The sequence below is a fragment of the Zea mays genome, chromosome 5 (genome assembly GCF_902167145.1).
Source record: "Zea mays cultivar B73 chromosome 5, Zm-B73-REFERENCE-NAM-5.0, whole genome shotgun sequence".
NCBI classification, from domain to species: domain Eukaryota; kingdom Viridiplantae; phylum Streptophyta; class Magnoliopsida; order Poales; family Poaceae; genus Zea; species Zea mays.
This window is the reverse complement of record NC_050100.1, coordinates 44,146,915-44,165,167: the sequence shown is the minus strand read 5'-3', so window position 1 is coordinate 44,165,167 and position 18,253 is coordinate 44,146,915. Positions and strand designations below refer to the sequence as shown.

The 18,253-nt window shown below is 45.1% G+C and overlaps 1 protein-coding gene across 5 annotated transcripts; it reads left to right on the top strand.

Moving 5' to 3' along the window:
• Positions 1–9,924: 9,924 nt before the first annotated feature.
• On the top strand, positions 9,925–17,625 carry LOC100304255 (RING/U-box superfamily protein). 5 transcript variants are annotated; one of them, XM_008645673.4, is made up of 10 exons: positions 9,925–10,354; positions 11,267–13,792; positions 14,778–15,230; positions 15,313–15,490; positions 15,598–15,892; positions 16,067–16,139; positions 16,236–16,326; positions 16,633–16,712; positions 16,793–17,071; positions 17,168–17,625. In XM_008645673.4, exons 2-9 carry the CDS (start codon positions 13,748–13,750, stop codon positions 17,027–17,029), a joined length of 1,452 nt encoding a protein of 483 aa, XP_008643895.1. In that variant the 5' UTR covers positions 9,925–10,354; positions 11,267–13,747; the 3' UTR covers positions 17,030–17,071; positions 17,168–17,625. The 5 variants fall into 5 exon arrangements, 3 of the variants coding, with proteins under 3 accessions (XP_008643895.1, XP_020409022.1, NP_001159170.1); XR_002269441.2 differs by lacking the exon at positions 9,925–10,354 and having other exon boundaries at positions 13,607–13,792; positions 15,316–15,490; positions 16,858–17,071; XR_002269440.3 differs by lacking the exon at positions 9,925–10,354 and having other exon boundaries at positions 13,607–13,792; positions 16,858–17,071.
• The last annotated feature ends 628 nt before the right edge of the window (positions 17,626–18,253 follow it).

Below are 18,253 nucleotides of genomic sequence, written 5' to 3'. Positions count from 1 at the left end.
CCCCAATGCCCCAGCAAAGCAGAATGTGCCTCAGCCTGGAGCAGGCAACCGCTCTCAGCCACGTTACAATCATGGGAGACTGAACCACTTGGAGGCTGAAGCAGTTCAGGAGACTCCCGGCATGATAGTAGGTATGTTCCCAGTCGACTCCCATATTGCAGAAGTGTTATTTGATACTGGAGCAACGCATTCTTTCATTACTGCATCATGGGTAGAAGCACATAATCTTCCAATTACTACCATGTCAACCCCCATTCAAATTGACTCAGCCGGTGGTAGAATTCGAGCCGATAGCATTTGTTTGAATGTATGTGTGGAAATAAGGGGGATAGCGTTTCCCGCCAACCTCATAGTAATGGGTACTCAGGGAATAGATGTCATCCTGGGGATGAATTGGCTAGATAAGTATCAGGCAGTTATCAGTTGTGATAAGAGGACAATCAAGTTGGTGTCTCCACTAGGAGAGGAAGTGGTGACCGAGTTAGTCCCGCCTGAGCCAAAGAAAGGAAGTTGTTACCAGATGGCTGTCGATAGCAGTGAAGCAGACCCGATCGAGAGTATCAAGGTTGTGTCCGAGTTCCCAGATGTGTTTCCAAAGGACTTACCAGGTATTCCACCAGAGCGGAAAGTTGAGTTTGCTATAGAGCTTCTTCCTGGAACCGCCCCCATCTTTAAGAGAGCTTACAGAATATCTGGGCCAGAGTTGGTTGAACTTAAGGAGCAGATTGATGAGCTGTCAGAGAAAGGTTACATCCGGCCAAGCACCTCGCCTTGGGCCGCTCTTGTCTTGTTTGTGGAGAAGAAAGATGGCACCAAAAGGATGTGTATCGATTATCGAGCTTTGAATGAGGTCACGATCAAGAACAAGTATCCCTTGCCCAGAATAGAAGATCTGTTCGACCAGTTGAGAGGAGCCAGTGTGTTCTCCAAGATTGATCTGAGGTCAGGTTATCATCAGCTCAGGATCCGACCTTCGGACATTCCGAAGATGGCATTCATTACCAAGTATGGTTTGTATGAGTTCACAGTGATGTCTTTTGGTTTGACCAATGCACCAGCCTTCTTCATGAATCTGATGAACAGTGTATTCATGGATTACCTTGATAAGTTTGTGGTGGTATTCATTGATGACATTCTGATTTATTCTCAAAGCGAAGAAGAGCATGCCAGTCATTTGAGGATGGTATTGCAGAGATTGCGAGAGCACCAATTGTATGCAAAATTGAGCAAGTGTGAATTCTGGATCAATGAAGTCCTATTCTTGGGTCACATAATCAACAAAGAAGGATTGGTTGTGGATCCGAAGAAAGTGGCAGACATTCTGAACTGGAAAGCGCCCACAGATGACCGAGGAATCAAGAGTTTCATTGGAATGGCCGGATATTATCAGCGATTCATTGAAGGGTTTTCGAAGACTGCGAAACCAATGACAGCGTTGCTAGGCAACAAAGTTGAGTTCAAGTGGACCCAGAGATGTCAAGAGGCCTTTGAAGCGCTGAAAGAGAAGTTGACCACAGCGCTTGTCTTAGTCTTACCTGATGTGCACAAGCCCTTCTCGGTGTATTGTGATGCTTGTTACACAGGTTTGGGAGGTGTGTTGATGCAAGAGGGAAGAGTTGTGGCTTACTCGTCCCGACAGTTGAAGGTTCATGAGAAGAATTACCCAATCCATGATCTAGAGTTGGCAGCAGTGGTTCATGCACTGAAGACATGGAGGCACTACCTGTATGGACAGAAATGCGATGTTTACACAGACCACAAGAGTCTGAAGTACATATTCACTCAGTCAGAGTTGAATATGAGGCAGCGAAGATGGTTAGAGTTGATCAAAGATTATGAGTTGGAGATTCATTACCATCCGGGCAAAGCGAATGTAGTGGCAGATGCTTTGAGCAGGAAGAGTCAGATCAATCTGATGGTCGCTCGTCCGATGCCTTATGAGTTGGCCAAGGAGTTAGACAGGTTGAGTCTCGGGTTTCTGAACAACACGCGAGGAGTCACAGTCGAGTTGGAACCTACCTTGGAGCGGGAAATCAAAGAAGCGCAGAAGAATGATGAGAAGATCAGTGAGATCCAGCGACTGATTCTAGATGGAAGAGGCAAAGATTTTCGAGAAGATGCAGAAGGGGTGATATGGTTTAAAGACCACTTGTGCGTTCCTAATGTCCAGTCTATTCGGGAGTTGATCCTTAAGGAAGCTCATGAGACAGCCTATTCGATTCACCCTAGCAGTGAGAAGATGTATCAGGATCTGAAGAAGAAGTTCTGGTGGTACGGAATGAAGAGGGAAATCGCAGAGCATGTGGCTATGTGCGATAGTTGTCGAAGAATTAAGGCAGAGCACCAGAGACCAGCTGGATTGTTGCAACCGTTGCAAATTCCTCAGTGGAAATAGGATGAAATCGGTATGGACTTCATAGTCGGATTGCCTCGCACTCGAGCCGGCTACGATTCCATTTGGGTAGTAGTGGACCGCTTGACCAAGTCAGCCCACTTCATACCTGTCAAGACCAACTACAGCAGTGCAGTATTGGCAGAGTTGTATATGTCTCAGATCGTTTGTCTTCATGGTGTGCCAAAGAAGATAGTGTCAGACAGAGGAACGCAGTTCACCTCTCATTTCTGGCAGCAGTTGCATGAAGCCTTGGGCACGCATCTGAATTTCAGTTCAGCTTATCATCCGCAGACAGATGGTCAGACCGAAAGAACCAATCAAATTCTTGAAGACATGTTGAGAGCCTGTGCGTTGCAAGATCAGTCCGGATGGGACAAGAGATTGCCTTATGCAAAGTTTTCCTATAACAACAGTTATCAGGCCAGTTTGAAGATGTCACCATTTCAGGCACTCTATGGAAGGAGTTGTAGAACTCCGTTGCAATGGGATCAGCCTGGAGAAAAGCAAGTGTTTGGGCCAGACATTTTGCTTGAAGCTGAAGAGAACATCAAGATGGTCCGAGAGAATCTGAAGATAGCGCAGTCAAGACAGCGAAGTTATGCAGACACAAGAAGAAGAGAGCTGAGTTTCGAAGTCGAAGACTTTGTCTATCTGAAAGTGTCACCGATCAGAGGAGTCAGAAGGTTCGGAGTCAAAGGCAAGCTAGCACCCCGCTACATTGGTCCGTACCAAATTCTCTCAAGGCGTGGAGAAGTGGCCTATCAGCTCAGTCTGCCAGAGAATTTGTCTGCTGTGCATGATGTCTTTCATGTGTCTTAGTTGAAGAAGTGCTTGCGTGTGCCAGAAGAGCAGTTGCCAGTGGAAGATCTTGAAGTCCAGGAGGACTTGACCTACGTTGAGAAGCTAGTGCAGATCCTTGAGGTTGTTGACAGAGTCACTCGAAGGAAGACCATCAGAATTTGCAAAGTCAAATGGAATCACCACTCTGAGGAAGAAGCAACCTGGGAGCGTGAAGATGATCTGTTGGCTAAATACCCAGAGCTATTTGCTAGCCAACCCTGAATCTCGAGGGCGAGATTCTTTTAAGGGGGATAGGTTTGTAACGCCCTGAATTTGGGGGTAGAATTTTTTCTTCTTTTCCCTCACCAAATTCAGGCATTACCCTTTCCTTTTCCCTTTTCCCCTCGCTAAACCTTGATCTTTTCCAAAGTATAGCGGGATTCGGCTTGAGGTCCCATGTAGAGCAAAACCCTAAAATATTTTATTTTGTGTGATGCACCATGCCGAACCATGCATACCTTTTGATTGTTTAAAAATGTGAATGCATTCATCTAGAGGAAAATAGATTTTAGAAAAAGAAAACCTTTTCCTTCTCCTCTTCCCCCTCCTTCCCCATTTTTGGCCCAGCCGCCCCCCCTTCCCTTCCCGCCGTGGGCCGCCTGGCGGCCCAGCTGCGCCCCCCACCCTTTTTGGGCTCAGCCGGCCCAACCGCCCCCCTCCCCTTTTCTTTTTTCCAAAAATCCCCTCCCCGCGGGCCCCGCTCGTCATCCTCTCTCTCTCCCTCACCCTAACCCTAGCCGTCGTCGCCCTGTCCCGCCCCCGCGCCGCCGCCGCCCCTCCCCGGCGCCGCCGCCGCGCCGGCCTCCCTCTCCGGTGAGGTTTCTCCCTCCCCCCTCCCTCCTCTCCTCCCCACCCTCCTCCTTCCCTCCCGCCGGCGTCCCCCGCCCCCGCACCATGGGCGCGCCCGCCTTGGCCCCGGCGAGCTCGACCGCTCCGGCGAGCTCGGCCTTGGCCCCGGCCCCGGTCGCCCCGGCCTCGCCCGCGCCCGGTCGCCCTCGACCGCCCTCCTCGCGTCGCCCCCGGCCGCCCCCGGCTCGGCGAGCTCGGCCGCCTCCGGCGAGCTCGGCCCCGGCCCCGACCACCCTCGGATCGACCGCCCTCGGCCCCTCGCGCCTGGCCGCCCGCTTGGCCGCCCGCCCCTCGCCGCCGCTCGGCCGCCCCGTGCCCCGGCTCGGCCGCTCCCGTCGCGCCCCGGCTCGGCCACCCGCCCCCGCGCCCGGCCTCGCCCGGCCGTGTCCTCGCCCGGCCGCGTCCTCGCTCGCCCGTGCTCTCTTGCCCCGGCGCGCTTGCCCGCTCGCCCCGCCGTGCCTTGCTCGCGTCGTGACGGCCCCGGCGTGGCCTCGAGCTCGGCCCAGCGTGCCTTTAGCGCGCGGCTTTGAGCTCGGCTAGCGCTCGGCCCCGACGTGCGCACGGCTAGTTCGTGGCGTGTGCGTGCGGTCTCGAGCGCGTGCTCGCGTAGTGCGCGTGCCTTGGCACGACCCGTCGTGCCCCGTCTACCCCCAGACGCCCCGTCTACCCCCTCCCCGTGTCCTATGCGCGCTAATCACGTGTTTATATTAATAATATAGGAGTCTCAATTTGGAAATTAGTTACGTTAGTTAATTTGTATAGCTAATTGCCTAACTCATTTAATGTTAATCTACTAAAAGTGGTCACGTTTACATTAGTGCATGTAACTAATTCTTTTGTTAAGACCAATTGGAATTAGAACACGTGACGTCTAGTTATTCATCAACCCACAGTGCGTCTCGGGCATAAGCTTTAACTCTCGCGAGACCTTTTCTCATTTCTTTCTAACCATGGTAAGTTCATTATCGTATGTGATATTCTATGCATATTTACTTTATTTGTTCTCTCGTATGGTGTACTGTTTGTTCCCTAATTTGAATGGATGGATGTATGTATGCTTGCAATCGCATAGAGAACGATCCGGTCGAAGAGCCCGAGGAACTCGCAGGAGAAGCCCTTGAGCAGCAGTCGGTTGGTGGAGGCAAGTGTCCCTTGACCTATCTCTGTCCTATTCATTCTTTAATTCACCTCCCGCTTTACACATTTATGCCTAAGGATTGACTAGCTTTTGTTATCCATGCCCTTGTTTACCTATTTGGGTTGGATTATTATTGTCTAGCTTTATGCTATTGCTTAACTCTAATCAATGAACATGATGAGATTATCTATGATACGCTGTTTTCCCCTCTCTTATTATGATGTTATACTTGTGGTCTTCAAGGGGGCTCGAGCGGTTTCTCGAGTGCCTCTCCGTAAGGACCTGTTCTATGGATGACCGCCCGGGAAAACAGTGCAACCATGAGGGTGGAATGGGATGCCCTTAGCTGAATAATTAGAGGATCCGGGGTGTAGTTCACTTAGCCGTCGTGCCGTCAATGGGGCTCGGTGTATGCGGCTCGCTCTGCCAAGTTTGGGTTCGCCCCTTGGGGAGGAGTGCGATGCATTTAGGAAACCTAACGGGTGGCTACAGCCCCGGGGAATCTTTGTAAAGGCTACGTAGTGATGCCCTGCTGGGTCACCTTGGTAGTGATCAATGGAGAGTCATGATCTCCGGGCAGAAAGGGAATCACGGCTTGTGGGTAAAGTGCACAACCTCTGCAGAGTGTTTGAAAAACTGATATATCAGTCGTGCTCACGGTTATGAGCGGCCAAGGGAGCTCCAGTGATTAGTGGTACTTGATCAGAGACATTATGGTACAGGTGGTTATGAGATCGATGGTTCTGGTTATGGCTATGGTGCTGGTAAGTGGTATTCTTTCCGTTTGGAAAGGGTACATCGGGCTAATAACTCGGGTTAATGCTAAAACCTGGCTTTCTATTAGTAAATAATAATCTGACCAACTAAAAGCAACTGCTTGACTTATCCCCACATAAAGCTAGTCCACTACAGCCAAACAGGATACTTGCTGAGTATGTTGATGTGTACTCACCCTTGCTCTACACACCAAACCCCCCCCCATCCCCAGGTTGTCAGCATTGCAACCACTGCTCAGGAGAAGATGAAGCTGTGGAAGGAGACTTCCAGGAGTTCCAAGACTACGACGAGTTCTAGGCGTGGGTTAGCGGCAACCCCCAGTCGGCTGCCTGTGAAGGCCGCGGTTATCTATGTTTCATTTTCGCACTTTGATTTATTGTAAGGACTATGTGGACGTCTCAGACGTATGATGTAATCGACTATTATTTCCCTTTTAATACCATTTTGAGCACTGTGTGATGATGTCCATGTTATGTAACTGCTGTGTACGTGAATAACTGATCCTGGCACGTACATGGTTCGCATTCGGTTTACCTTCTAAAACCGGGTGTGACACCGCTCCGACGCGACTTGTCGTGTGAAGGGGATCCCTTCACCTTGTTGCCGGACTCCCCGGATGGAGCCTTCCCATGGCTTGTGGCCTTGGCGGGGCTTGTAGGCTTGTTCCCGCCGATCACCATCTCCTTCTTGGTGTGATCTCCCGACATCACTTCGAGCGGTTAGGCTCTAATGAAGCACCGGGCTCCGATACCAATTGAAAGTCGCCTAGAGGGGGGTGAATAGGGCGAAACTGAAATTTACAAACTTTAAGCACGACTACAAGCCGGGGTTAGTGTTAGAAATATAAACGAGTCTGAAAGAGAGGGAAAACAAATCAACAAAGAAATAAAGTGGATGAACACGGTGATTTGTTTTACCGAGGTTCGGTTCTTGCAAACCTACTCCCCGTTGAGGTGGTCACAAAGACCGGGTCTCTTTCAACCCTTTCTCTCTCTCAAACGGTCACTTAGACTGAGTGAGCCTTTCTCTTCAATCAAATGGGACACTGAGTCCACTACAAGGACCACCACAACTTGGTGTCTCTTGTTTTGATTACAAGTGAGTTGAACACAAGAAAGAAGGAAGAAGAAAAGCAATCCAAGCGCAAGAGCTCAAATGAACACAAGTATCTTTCTCTCACTAGTCACTATTTGATTGGAATGATCTTTAGACTTAGGAGAGGATTTGATCTCTTGTTTGTGTCTTGTATTGAATGCTATAGCTCTTGTATGAGGTGTGAAGGCTGAAAACTTGGATGCAATGAATTGTGGGTGGTTGGGGGTATTTATAGCCCCAACCACCAAAGGAGCCGTTGGTGGAGGCTGTTGTCGCATGGCGCACCGGACAGTCCGGTGTGCCACCGGACACTGTCCGGTGCGCCAGCCACGTCACCCGGCCGTTGGGTTCTGACCGTTGGAGCTTCTGACAGCTGGGCCACCGGACAATCAGGTGGTGCACCGGACAGTCACTGTTCACTGTCCGGTGCGCCTTCTGGCTCTGCTCTGACTTCTGCGCGTACTGTAGCGCATTAACTACTCGTTGCATACGACCGTTGGCGTTGTGTAGCCGTTACTCCGCTGGCGCACCGGACAGTCTGGTGAATTATAGCGGAGCGGCTTCCAGAATTCCTGAAGGTGGCAAGTTTGGAGTCGGGTTCCCTAGTGCACCGGACACTGTCCGGTGGCACACCGAACAGTCCGGTGCGCCAGACCAGGGCACACTTCGGTTGTCTTTTGCTCTTTTTATTTGAACCATTTTCTTGGTCTTTTTATTGGTTTGTTGTGAACCTTTGGCACCTGTAGAACTCATAATCTAGAGCAAACTAGTTAGTCCAATTATTTGTGTTGGGCAATTCAACCACCAAAATCAATTAAGAAAAGGTGTAAGCCTATTTCTCTTTCAGTCTCTATCACTTTATGTATTCAAGATCATATGTAATTGTCAAGGCAACATTATTAGCTGCCTTAGGCACTCTCTTGTTGCAAACACATGGCCAATAGGCTTTAGATTGTCAATGGCATAATTTGTATCTACCAAGGCCAATAACATGTCTATCTTATCCCTCCAAGAGGGGTAATTGGAGCCATTTGGTGGCTCAAGTCCAAAGATAACACTCAGGGTATTAGAGATCTTAGATGGTGATGCTTCATAAATAAACAAAATTTAAATCGATATGCATATAAAGTTAAACGATGATTTGAATTGAATATGCATAATATTGAAAATTACTCCAATTCTAGATCATCTTTAGGAAAAATTAGAACATAATAAAAAACTTTAAAAATAACTTAGCATCAACATCCATAATATTCTCAAATTAATTTTTATGTTGGTTTCAATTTAATAGAGAATAATACAATTATACACAACAGTAAAACTTAGCTAGAACTTATAAACTTAGTAAATAATAACTTAACTAATTTGGGAAATCATAAATCTAAAATAATACTTTAAACATTGCATAAATATTTCTCTTGAGAAAATATAATGTAAAAAATAATAAATAGAAATTACAATGCGAAATTGTTCTTATTGGCAAAGCAACTCAAAACTAGTTCAACTTGATTGGCCTGCAAGTTTCTCACTCGCCTCGCATGCACAAGGCCGCAACCTAGGCTTGGACAGCCAAACGTCCCTCTTGTCTAGGCAGAAAATGGCTCGATCACTCTGCACACTAAGTTCAGATTGGATGATCAGTGTTGGGCTGAGCTAGGTATAAAGCTTATCTTTTTCAATCGAGGGGAGAAACTCTAATCCATTTGTTCCTCCTATTGCATAACTCTCCCTCTCCCTCTCCCTCTCTGTCTTAAGCGCTTGCTCCCATCTTCTACCAACTCCAGTGAGCAAGAGAGATAGTGGACATAATAGAGACTTGCACCACCCGTGGCCCCCTCGCTAGTGTGTGCCACCATCGAGCAGCCTCTTGGTTTCTAGTGGATGAATCTAAGGTTTGGGGTGGTTTGCTCGGATTCATCTCTTGAACCAAAGGGTTTTACACATCTGGGGTTAAGGTTCGGACAACAACCTTTCTCTAATGTCACTATTAAAACTTCTAGGACCTTTTACATAAACCCTAACCACTAGATACGATAGAACTCATAGATTATACAATTGGAGTTGGAAGACGCTATTAGAGCGATGTAGCTCCATATAGAGATGACGATGTATAGCGGCAGTAGCCTTTTCCATCACTGATAGTATAGGAGATAGATCAGATGTCACATGTTGTAAGGCCTAAAATGGGTAGAAGAAAAATATCATAAAATAATAAAATAAAGAAATAAAATATCTAGGATAGTGTTTCTAGAATTTTTGAAACCTTTGGAATTTAGTAGGACATTTCCTGTTCATAATCAATTAAAGATATTAAAATAGTCATATGAAAGAGTGGGCATCTCATACTTATGAATTTGTGGTGAAGCATTTTATTGAAATAAGGAATCATAATTTAAACTTGACCTCAAAATTTTAAATGAAAACATAAAATAGAAAATGAGAAAAGAAATTTGTAATAGAATCATCTATTATTGCTAGAATTAAATAAGGAAAGAAGAATAAAATTGTAAACAGTATAGTTTATATTCCCATTAGGATGGTATTAGACAATTGGAAATCTTGAGTTCAAAACAAGAGTTTAAATTGAATTTAAACCTTTGAAATTTGAATTGGAAAATAAAAAGAAATAGAAAAAGAAGAGAGTAAACTGCTTGGGCGGAACTGCGTTTGGCCCATTAACTTTCTCCGTGCAGCCCATCTCCCCTATACGCTCGCGCTTGCTGACTGATGGGGCCGCATTGCCACCTCTTGTCTCGCGCGTGCACAACTCACTCCCTGGCGTCGACATGGGGGCCCCATCCGTCGGTCAAACAGGCGCACAGACCACTCCGTCTCAGTCGCTGGCGCATAGGACCTACTGGCCAGGTTATCTCCCACAGCGCGCGGCGTCGGACTCGGAACCGGGAACTCCGTTGCTCGCGCGGATCTCGCCAAGCTATTGCCCGGGGCCATCTGGTCCTCTGGCTGGGCATATAAATGCCGATGCCCCACGCCCCTGACGCACTTGAATGCACCTGGGTGGTGGGCGCCATTGTCGACATTGGTGGAGGGCTATCTGCCGTCGCTGGCAATTTGGTTCTACGCCGTCATTCTGGTCCCGACAGGTGGTGTGGGAGCTTCGTGTGTGCTCGCGCATGGTGTGCATCGTCGTATTGATCCGAGACCTTCATCGGGTGAGGGTGAATTGCTCGTTGTCGACTGGGTTTCGCCGCGGATTGTCTGGTTCCGTGGCCGGGGGGGGGTCTTCGGCGCCACTACCGGTAAGTCATCCATCCTCGTTTTCATCATCATGTCTGCATCACATCAACGCTAGCGGGCTCGGGGATAGTGTCCCTAGGCGAAGAACTAGGGTTCACCGATGTTGCCGCCGTCGTGGCTAATGTCGCGGTTGCCGCAGACTTGTTGGGGGGAGAAGAAGCACCAGCACCGTCGATCTTTAATGTAGTGGCCAAGATTAGATCCATGGATGGGGATACCTCGGCCATCGGTTTTCGGATGGACGAATGAGATTTGGCGCGGGGTAATGATTCGGGTGATCTAAGCAAGGGCGTCAGATCGGGATCGAACGGTCCTAAGTCCGTACCGGTTCAGATGTGTGGTCTTCTAATCCGAGCCCCTGATTCTCGATCTGACGGCACACAGTTTGCCATACCCCTTCGGCTAGCGTGTTTTGTGAAAGAGACCCTGAAGAACATGGAAAACAACCCGCCGTCCAGGTTATGGGTAAAATCATTACTGTGGGGTCCTAGCATTTACAAAAGTGACCCAGAACTTATTTAAAATTGAGGCCAAATACCTTGGTCTCGGTTAATTGGTAAGAATTAATTTAGAAAATGATTTTTTGTATAAAAATAATGTCAGAAACTTGTTTAATTCATTGTAACTTCGAATTGATCCGTTCCAGTTGCATTAATCTTGTACTAATCTTGTTCTTCATCTAGTAACCTTATTTTATCATGAAACCTATGGCTAAAATGATGCACTCAATTGGTTGTATATCTATCACTAGAAACTTCATAAAATCATAACTCTTTGACGGTAACTCCGAATTTAGTAGTTCTCAAACCCACGATCTCGTAGCAATGCGTAGATTATGATTATGCATCTTGTGCTTATGTTTGGTGTAATGTTATTTTTTCCTGTACCATGTTTGTTTGTATGGTTGCGAATAGCGGTGAGATCACGAGAATCTGAAGATCATCCTGGTACCTGGAATCTTGAGTCTCAGGCAAGTTATGCCCTTGACCACTCCTTTTTACCTAATAATGTTCACTATTAATCACTGTGACATGTTCAAGTTAATTTGATGGGACCTAATAGGTTTCCCTAGCATTGTTTATCCCCTACCTTGCAAACAGATGAATTATTGGGTAGTTTTGCTATTTATCTATCTGGTTTTGGAAACTAATGTTTCATTATGATCATGTTCCAATTATGTTGTTGTTTAATTATTTTTCATGATAAGATTATATTGTTAATTGGAACATGGGGAACCACCCGGGAAAATAGTGCTACCACAAGGGTGGTATGGGACGCCCTTGGCTGACTAATTAGGAAAGTTAGTGGAGGACTACCTTACCCGAAAGGGGCAAGGGCAGTAGGGGAGTGGTTAGTGTAGGGAGATCCTCGGGTTGATTTTGCTGCGATGGCGGTCAGACGAGGGATCCCTGTATTAGGACTTCCTAGAAACTGTAGCAGGTTTTCTGAAGCTAGTGGAACTTTGTAAAGGCCTCGTAGTGTTACCCTTCCTCGCTTCCTTGGTAGAGGTGTATGGGATTCATGACCCCTTGACAGATGTGTAACATGACTTGTGGGTAAAGATGTGCAACCTCTGAAGAGTGTAAAACTGGTATATTAGCCGTGCTCACGGTCATGAGCGGCTCGGACCCTCACATGATTAATTTATGGAACCAAACTTAATTTGTCATATGCATTGCATCGCGGGTGTTGTTACCAATTTTGATCTATTACTTATTTGGGTTGGTATCTACTTACACTTAGTAACTGCTAATAAATTTTTGACCAACTTTAAAAGCAATACTCAGCTTTAGCCATCCTCTTTGGTAAGCCTTACACTTCACATGAGCTCCCACCTTTGGCGAGTTCATGCACATTATTCCCCACAACTTGTTGAGCGATGAACGTATGTGAGCTCACCCTTGCTGTCTCACACTCCCACAGGTCAAGAACAGGTACCACAGGATGATGCGTATGGAGGATGCTATGATGAGTTCGTGAGAGGTCTAGGCCGCCGTCTCCCAGTCAACTTTGGGTTGCCGGATCGCTGTCTTTATATGATATAATTATTTAACTATTTTGTACAGGACTCTATTATATATAAATGATGTGACATTCGTTTCTGTACCATGATTTATCATATGTGTGAGACTTGGTCCCAACACACTTGGTGATTATGTTCACGCCCGGATCTTAGTGCCCCCGAAATCCGGGTGTGACACAGGTGTTGTATAAGAGAGGAGGCTACAATGAACGTTGGTTCATATGCCAACCTTCTTTGTTTATATATGCAGTATGTAAGGAATCACAACCATAAGATTGTTGCACCCCGATAAAAGTGCGAGATAGTGTCCGACTCAGTCTCTTGACCGACTCGAACGAGCTCAACCCCAACAACATTATGTTTCCTCCTTTTAAAATATAGGCCATTTATATTTTCAAAGTTATTTTTTAAAACCTTAACCAAATTTATATGAAAATATACCAACATCAATAACATGTTAGTTCTGTAAGACCCGTTGACTTACTTCTTAATAGTGCATTAGTCTACAATGTATATGTTAAAAATATTGCTCAAAGTTAGAAAAAACTCGATTTCAACCAATCTAAAGAAATCTAGTAATGGTGGAATGGAAGATGAAGGCAAAGTTTGAATCGTTTTCAAAACGAGTGGTATTTGGGGTGAATGTCTAGTCTCATAGTCCAGGAAAAAATGGAGGTAAAAGAAGAGTTCAAACTGGACTAAGGTGGTCTTCCACCAAATATTTTTCCCTTTAGATATCCCTCCAAATATCTAACCATTCCTTCACCTCTAGAGGACTACTCACTTTGTTCTACAATAGTTATTGCTATAATATTTATATAGGTCCAAATTTTCTAAATTTGACTAGATTTATAAAAAAAACTATTAGCAACATTTATATCTCTATATAAATTTATACACAAAATTTAAAGATCTATCTAATAATACTAACTATGCACTATAAATAAATATTGATATGTGCACGTGTGTGTATATATATGTATATAAGTCCATGCATTACTACAGTTTTTGTATATTATATAAGTTGTCTTAACAATCAAAGTTCAATTCTTATTTGTGTATAATTTTATTCCATTTTTTATTAAGCAGGAAGAAAAATGGTGACGCGGGACGGCCATGAAACCGATGCTTTATATAATAGAGATGGTTAAAATTTAAAATAATTGATTTTTCGAAAATCTGCAATATCAACTGTTTTAAGACGGAGGGTGTAAATAGGATAAAGTATGGACCCGGGCAACAAACTGGCCTTTGCAAAAGCGCCCTTCAGCTCCCGGACCGCTTCCCCTGAGCTGCTGCCCAAGAACTTCGACACCACTTGCCCACCCTCCCTGGATTCTTGCGGCTCTTCCTCGAGCTCATCGAATCCTTCATGGAGAGCGCCGAGGGACCGTCCCCGTACTCCGGTGATCGAGCGGTGAGATTCGTACGCCCTGCTTTGCCCTACTCCCCTGAGATTTGCCCCCTCCATTTCTCGTACAGTTTTGGCTCATGCTCTGCCAATTTCTTGATTCCCGTGCGAAGACTACGCGCCACCGATTACCACCTACTTGTTCTCATCTGATTGGATTTAAATTGGATCTTAGATTAGCTACAACTCCAAAGATGCGACCTTTGCTGGTGAATTGTGGCTGAGCTGGGAGAATCTTTGTTCTGCTCTTTTGCGCTTCGGTTTTCTTTTTATTTTTATTTTTTGGCAAACTAGATTAGGACCAGAAGATCGAATATTTCCTGCTTTGCTTCATCCGGCAGTTTTCCCTCGGCAGTGATTAATTGCTCTTCTTTTCCTAACTGGACTCCTTGTACTACCACTGTGTCACATGTCACATGAGCTAAAATTGGATTAGATTCTATTTTGAGGCCCTTTACCTTTCTGATGAAACTGCTGTATTGTATCAGTTTTCTTTATTTCCGTGTACTGGGTAACTCTGTGATTATGTCACCACAAGTATAGCTGTAGAATTCAATTGCGTGCATATTTAGCTCAACGTCTTCTGAGTAATGTAATACCAGGCCAGATTCAGAATCTTATACCGCATGAATTCTCTAGGTTACACCTTAAAGAACTAGCATTTTTAATTTACGGCATGTCCATGTGATTGTGCCGCGGCCAGACATTATGAATAGAATTGGGGAAATCAAAAGAGGATTTAATGGCCTGTTTCAGTTTCGTTCCTTTTGAGTTTACTTTCTTTTGTCGACATGTAAATTTAGACTCCGGCGGACATACGGGATATTGTCACTCCATTTGTTCATAAAGCTTGATGAGGTATCATGGGTAAATGAAGCCCCTCTTTCATGGAAGTGATGGGGGTTCCTCTTTTTTGCGTCACTCATTTACCAAGCTTTATCTGGTTTATTTGACCATGGTTTCTGGATGTATTGTTTACTTGACTGTGTAGGCACCGGTTCAGGATGGCAATGGCCAAACTACACCTGGGCATAATTCGCGAAGGCCAAACCTTTCTTTGCAAATACCAGCTAGGACCTTGGATACCAATATACCTTCATCGACAAGAGTTACTATATCCTGCAGCCCCAGTTCAACGAGAGTGGGTTTGCCACCGAGACCTAATTCGACGAGAACAAAATCATCTATCAAGAACATGAATCCTCAGCACAGTTTCAGAGCAAGGAGTTCAGCCCAGGAAGGTGATCGAGTGGTCCTTCTAAATCCTGGGACGTCATCTGAAGGGCAGCAGGATAATCCAAGCACAGCAAGATCATTTTCTTTTAGAAAGGTCATTAACTCATTATCGGCAAAAAGGACCCATTCTCTTCCAGTAACGCCTGTAGGAACTACTGACAAGGCTGCATCTCCTCCAAATCAATTAGATACCCTGCCAACTACAACTGTAAGTACATATATTTTTTCTGCTAAGCTGTGCCCATAAATAGTCTACTACCAGTGCATTAAGATTTTATTTACACTACTAGCAGAATGAAGGAGTTGAAGCAAAAATTAGGCGCTCACTTTCAGTACCTGGAAATCGCAAAAACAGAAGTTTGAGGAGGGCAGATTCATTAGGTGTCATCCGTGTGATTCCAACAACCCCAAGACCTGTCCCAGTCGAAGCAACCACATCAAGCGATATAATTGAAGAAACAATCGATGGTATAAACTCTTACAGTCCTCTATAGTACTATGATAACTACCCAAATTGAATCTTGCTTCATAAAAGCACCATGGCTCATGTAAGTGCATTGTTGAGTACCTGACAGTCCCTGAAGATGGAGGCGAAGATATTCCTGAAGAAGAGGCAGTCTGCAGAATTTGTTTTGTTGAACTCAACGAAGGAGGTGAAACACTTAAAATGGAGTGCAGCTGCAAAGGAGAACTTGCACTTGCACACCAAGACTGTGCTGTCAAATGGTTTAGCATCAAGGGAAACAAGATATGTGATGTCTGTAAACAAGAAGTTCAGAATCTGCCAGTGATGTTACTGAGAATACCAACTCAAACTGCAAACAGGCGGGTAGCAAATGCTGCTCAGCAGAGAGCAGCTCAACAATACAGGTAAGATTAGCCTTGTCCGAAAAAATAGCATAAGTCAAAGATAGTTGAGAGAGAGAGAGAGAGTAGATTGGTTCTATCATGCTACATTGATGGACCTATGACATCTTCACTGTTTTTGTTTTATTTCTTGATGGGTTTGCATGCTCGTTACACTCTGACTTCAGTTTCTGACAGATTTTGGCAGGACATTCCAATTCTGGTGATGGTTAGCATGCTTGCGTACTTCTGTTTCTTGGAACAACTCCTGGTTTGTTGCCGTTGCTTACCTCATTTACTAGTACATTTGAATGTTCAACATTACTTTTCTCTCCATTCTTTTGTGACATGTACTTTCGTTGAACAGGTTACTGATTTGCAGTCACGTGCACTGGCAATTTCGTTGCCTTTCTCGTGTGTGTTAGGCCTCCTTTCTTCAATGATAGCATCAACTATGGGTGATTAACCGTACCCTCGTCCCTTTCCTTTCATACTGTTATAATAAGCACTTGCAGTCCTTGGTGGTTCGCCCCTTGTTTGTGTTCTGTGTGAGCATGTGTGGGCATGTGTGTTGAGGTGGTTGTTTGTTTCTTCATTATTTGGAATTTATTATACCCTTTTTCTTCTTAATATAATAGAATCACAGCTCTCTAATATGTTCGAAAAACCTAAATTTCACCTGTTTTCTTATGGTTGAATTTATGTTATTTAGTGAAGTTTTATTCTCACTTCAACTAAAACCCATCTTTTCTTTGTTCCAACAGTGTCGAAGAGCTATCTATGGGCGTATGCTTCATTCCAGTTTGCTATCGTTATCCTGTTTGCTCATATCTTCTACAATGTGGTACGAAACTCGACTTGGGTGACATCTATTGCAGATAAATGTTTGTGTGGCACTGATTGTTGTCTTGTGATTACATTCAGTTGAAAGTGAATCCAGTCCTTGCAGTCTTACTCTCCTCATTCACTGGGTTTGGTATTGCTATTAGTACGAACTCTCTACTAGTAGAGTATTTGAGGTGGAGAGCTAGGAGGAATCAGCGTTTGGCTCAGCAGGCTGCCAATGCTGCACAGCACCAAGAATCTGGAAATGATGGTGGAAATGACAACGATGACGCTCAGCAAGGGCACGATCCAAATTCTGGGAACAATGCTGTGTGATGATTCAGGTTCTTGGTGCAAAAATCCAGCACCAAAAAAAAGGTAGTGGTTTCTCTTCTTTTTCTCAAGGAGTGCAAAAATTCCCATGATCTGTGCCTGCTAATATGCTTACCTCTTATTTTGATGTTATCTTTGCAGATTATGAAATGGTATGGGTGTGAACAGCTGTTTTTTTTATCTGTACAGCAAGTATAGCTCATTCAACGCGGCACCAGTCACAAGCTGAAACCTGGAAAAACATATCTTCATATGCCACGTGGAGGGCGCTCACGGATATCATTATACATCACGCAGAGATGAAGCAAAACACGATATGTTTGTGTATTAGTCCGGTAGTTTGACTTCAAATGTATCTGTTATTCATTTTAAGCTTAATAGATCTAATGCATTATAGAAGTACTTCGGTAAGTGTGTGCAGCTTATAGTTGTGAGTTGCGAGTATAGCCCCATATAGATATACATCAATGAAATGTACCTTTCCAGTATATTGAGGTTTGCTAGCCGGCACGGAACGGAAGAAATCCTCAGATTGAATTGTGATACAATTGTCTCAACTGAGAACTACAGAATTGTATGCAATGCGAGCGATTGAAATACCCAAGTGATGCTGCTTCTCGAATCCAGAAGATGTTTGCGTTGAGTATAGATGTTCAACGGGTGGCACGGTCCAACCCGAGCCCGACTCGGCCCGGCACGTTTAGGCCCGACCACTTAACCGGGCCGTGCCGTGTCGTTCAACGGGCCCATACCTCTTTCCGAGCACGGCACGGTATAGGCTCGACTGTGCCGGACCGGCCCAAATAACACGGCCTATTTAGTAGCCCGTGTCGGCTAGAGTCTGTAAAAACACAACTATATTTTAGCAAAACAACCTAAAACAAACAGCACAAAAACCGTAAAACAAAAACCCTAAAACAACTAGCCCACCAAAGGTTTTCTTGTAAGGAACTAAATGCTTAAGCATAAGATATGTAGAATTCCATCTCACAGCCATGTCAATGCCAAACTTACGAGGGCGCACATTCATAGCAACACAGTAGCCCTTAAATGCAGCAATGCGTTGATTAGAAGCATTCAAGAAAACTATTGCAGTTCTAAATGAATCAAGGAATAAGGGTTTAGCCTTTTCAAGCCACACTTCACAATCAAGTTTATAATATGACAAGCACAACGTTGATGCAAGAATAAAGTACCAACATAACCAGACAATAATGGACTAAGCCT

Bases quoted from the DNA above. Each gene is read 5' to 3' on its own strand.
- LOC100304255 (XM_008645673.4), top strand. From the start codon at position 13,748: ATGGAGAGCGCCGAGGGACCGTCCCCGTACTCCGGTGATCGAGCG. The intron at 15,893-16,066 runs GTAAGATTAGCC...AGTTTCTGACAG, and splicing joins AGAGCAGCTCAACAATACAG to ATTTTGGCAGGACATTCCAA. The intron at 16,327-16,632 runs GTGATTAACCGT...TTGTTCCAACAG, and splicing joins AATGATAGCATCAACTATGG to TGTCGAAGAGCTATCTATGG.